Source organism: Trichomycterus rosablanca, chromosome 1, assembly GCF_030014385.1.
Source record: "Trichomycterus rosablanca isolate fTriRos1 chromosome 1, fTriRos1.hap1, whole genome shotgun sequence".
NCBI lineage: Eukaryota > Metazoa > Chordata > Actinopteri > Siluriformes > Trichomycteridae > Trichomycterus > Trichomycterus rosablanca.
The window spans coordinates 54660670-54661976 of record NC_085988.1 but is presented as its reverse complement, the minus strand read 5'-3'; the positions used below and the strand labels follow the sequence as shown (position 1 = coordinate 54661976).

At 32.1% G+C, this 1307-nt stretch overlaps 1 protein-coding gene across 1 annotated transcript; it reads left to right on the top strand.

Moving 5' to 3' along the window:
• The first annotated feature begins 276 nt into the window (after positions 1-276).
• On the top strand, positions 277-1032 carry lepb (leptin b). Its single transcript, XM_063004294.1, is given in 2 exon segments — positions 277-423; positions 703-1032. Coding segments are annotated over 2 exon segments (477 nt in total).
• The last annotated feature ends 275 nt before the right edge of the window (positions 1033-1307 follow it).

Sequence of the window (1307 nt, the reverse complement as noted above, 5' to 3'; positions counted from 1 at the left end):
AACTTTTTTTTCAGTCATTTGGCTTCCACAATACATTGCATATTATTTATTCAGTTTTTAATATTATATTAGTAATTGTATACATACATACTCACATATAAAATTATTTATAATCCAAATTTTTTTTTTTTTTAGTTTTTAATACTGTAACAACTCCTGATGTAGAATATATTATTAGAATAATTTCCAAATTGCTTTTAACTATTTTAACTCTTTACTAAAGACATGATTAATTAAGTAAACATGTCAGTAAAGAGGTCTTTAATTTTCTGCAAAATGTAGATGTATGCTTCTCTTGCTCTTCTCTGCATCGTCATGACAGCTGTTATGGCCCCAACAGTCTGCATTCCTGTGATTACATCTGACATGGTTCTCATAGTTGCAAAAATGGCTGTGGCAAGAATAAAAATGATCAAAGATGAGGTAATTGTCTTTCCTTTGTAGAATAAAAGTTATGTTTTTGTATGAAAAAAAATAATGATAAAGTATTCATGCATTTAATTTAAAAACAATATACAGACATGTTGCTCTATCTGGTTATAATTCATATTTTATTACTGTTATATGATCTTTTAATAGTAAGTTTTGCTATTTAAATTGATTTTTTATCAAATATAAACTTTTTAACTATATAAACTATATAATTTTTTTCTTGAATTTGTTAGTTACACCACTGTTTAGTTTTCCAATATCTTTTCCCAGCACTTCCAGATGTCACCAAAGATTGACTTTGACCTTGGCATTGGCACACCCATTGAAGGCTTAAGCTCTATTTTGATACATCTCAGCTACATGAAGTTGCGAGTTCCCCCAGCACACCACCTTGGACAGTTGCAGATGGATCTGGAGACATTACTCACCAGCCTTGAGAGGGTTGCAATGTCACAGGACTGCCCGCTGCCCCAGCCAGCCATTAATTTGCAGAAAGATGAAACAACTTTTCCAATTACATCAAGCTACCTGTTTTTGGTGGAACTACAGAGGTACCTGGAGAAGCTTTGCCTTAACCTGGACAAACTAAGGTATTGCTGAGAGTCAGATTAAAGAGTTTCTTACATTTACTTTGACTTTGTTTTATTGCAGACAGGATGAACCCAATATATTTTATTTTTTGTCTGGTCAGCTTAATTTCATTTGTTATAATACATCCATTCCTGTATTTCAGACCTACAACACATTCCAAAAAAGTAAGGAGAGTAAAGAATGAATCACTTTGTAATGTTGCCATTCTTCTTACATACCTAAAAGACATTTTGGCACTGAGGATACCAAGCAATGACGTATTTTAGGAGTTATTTTGTCCCATT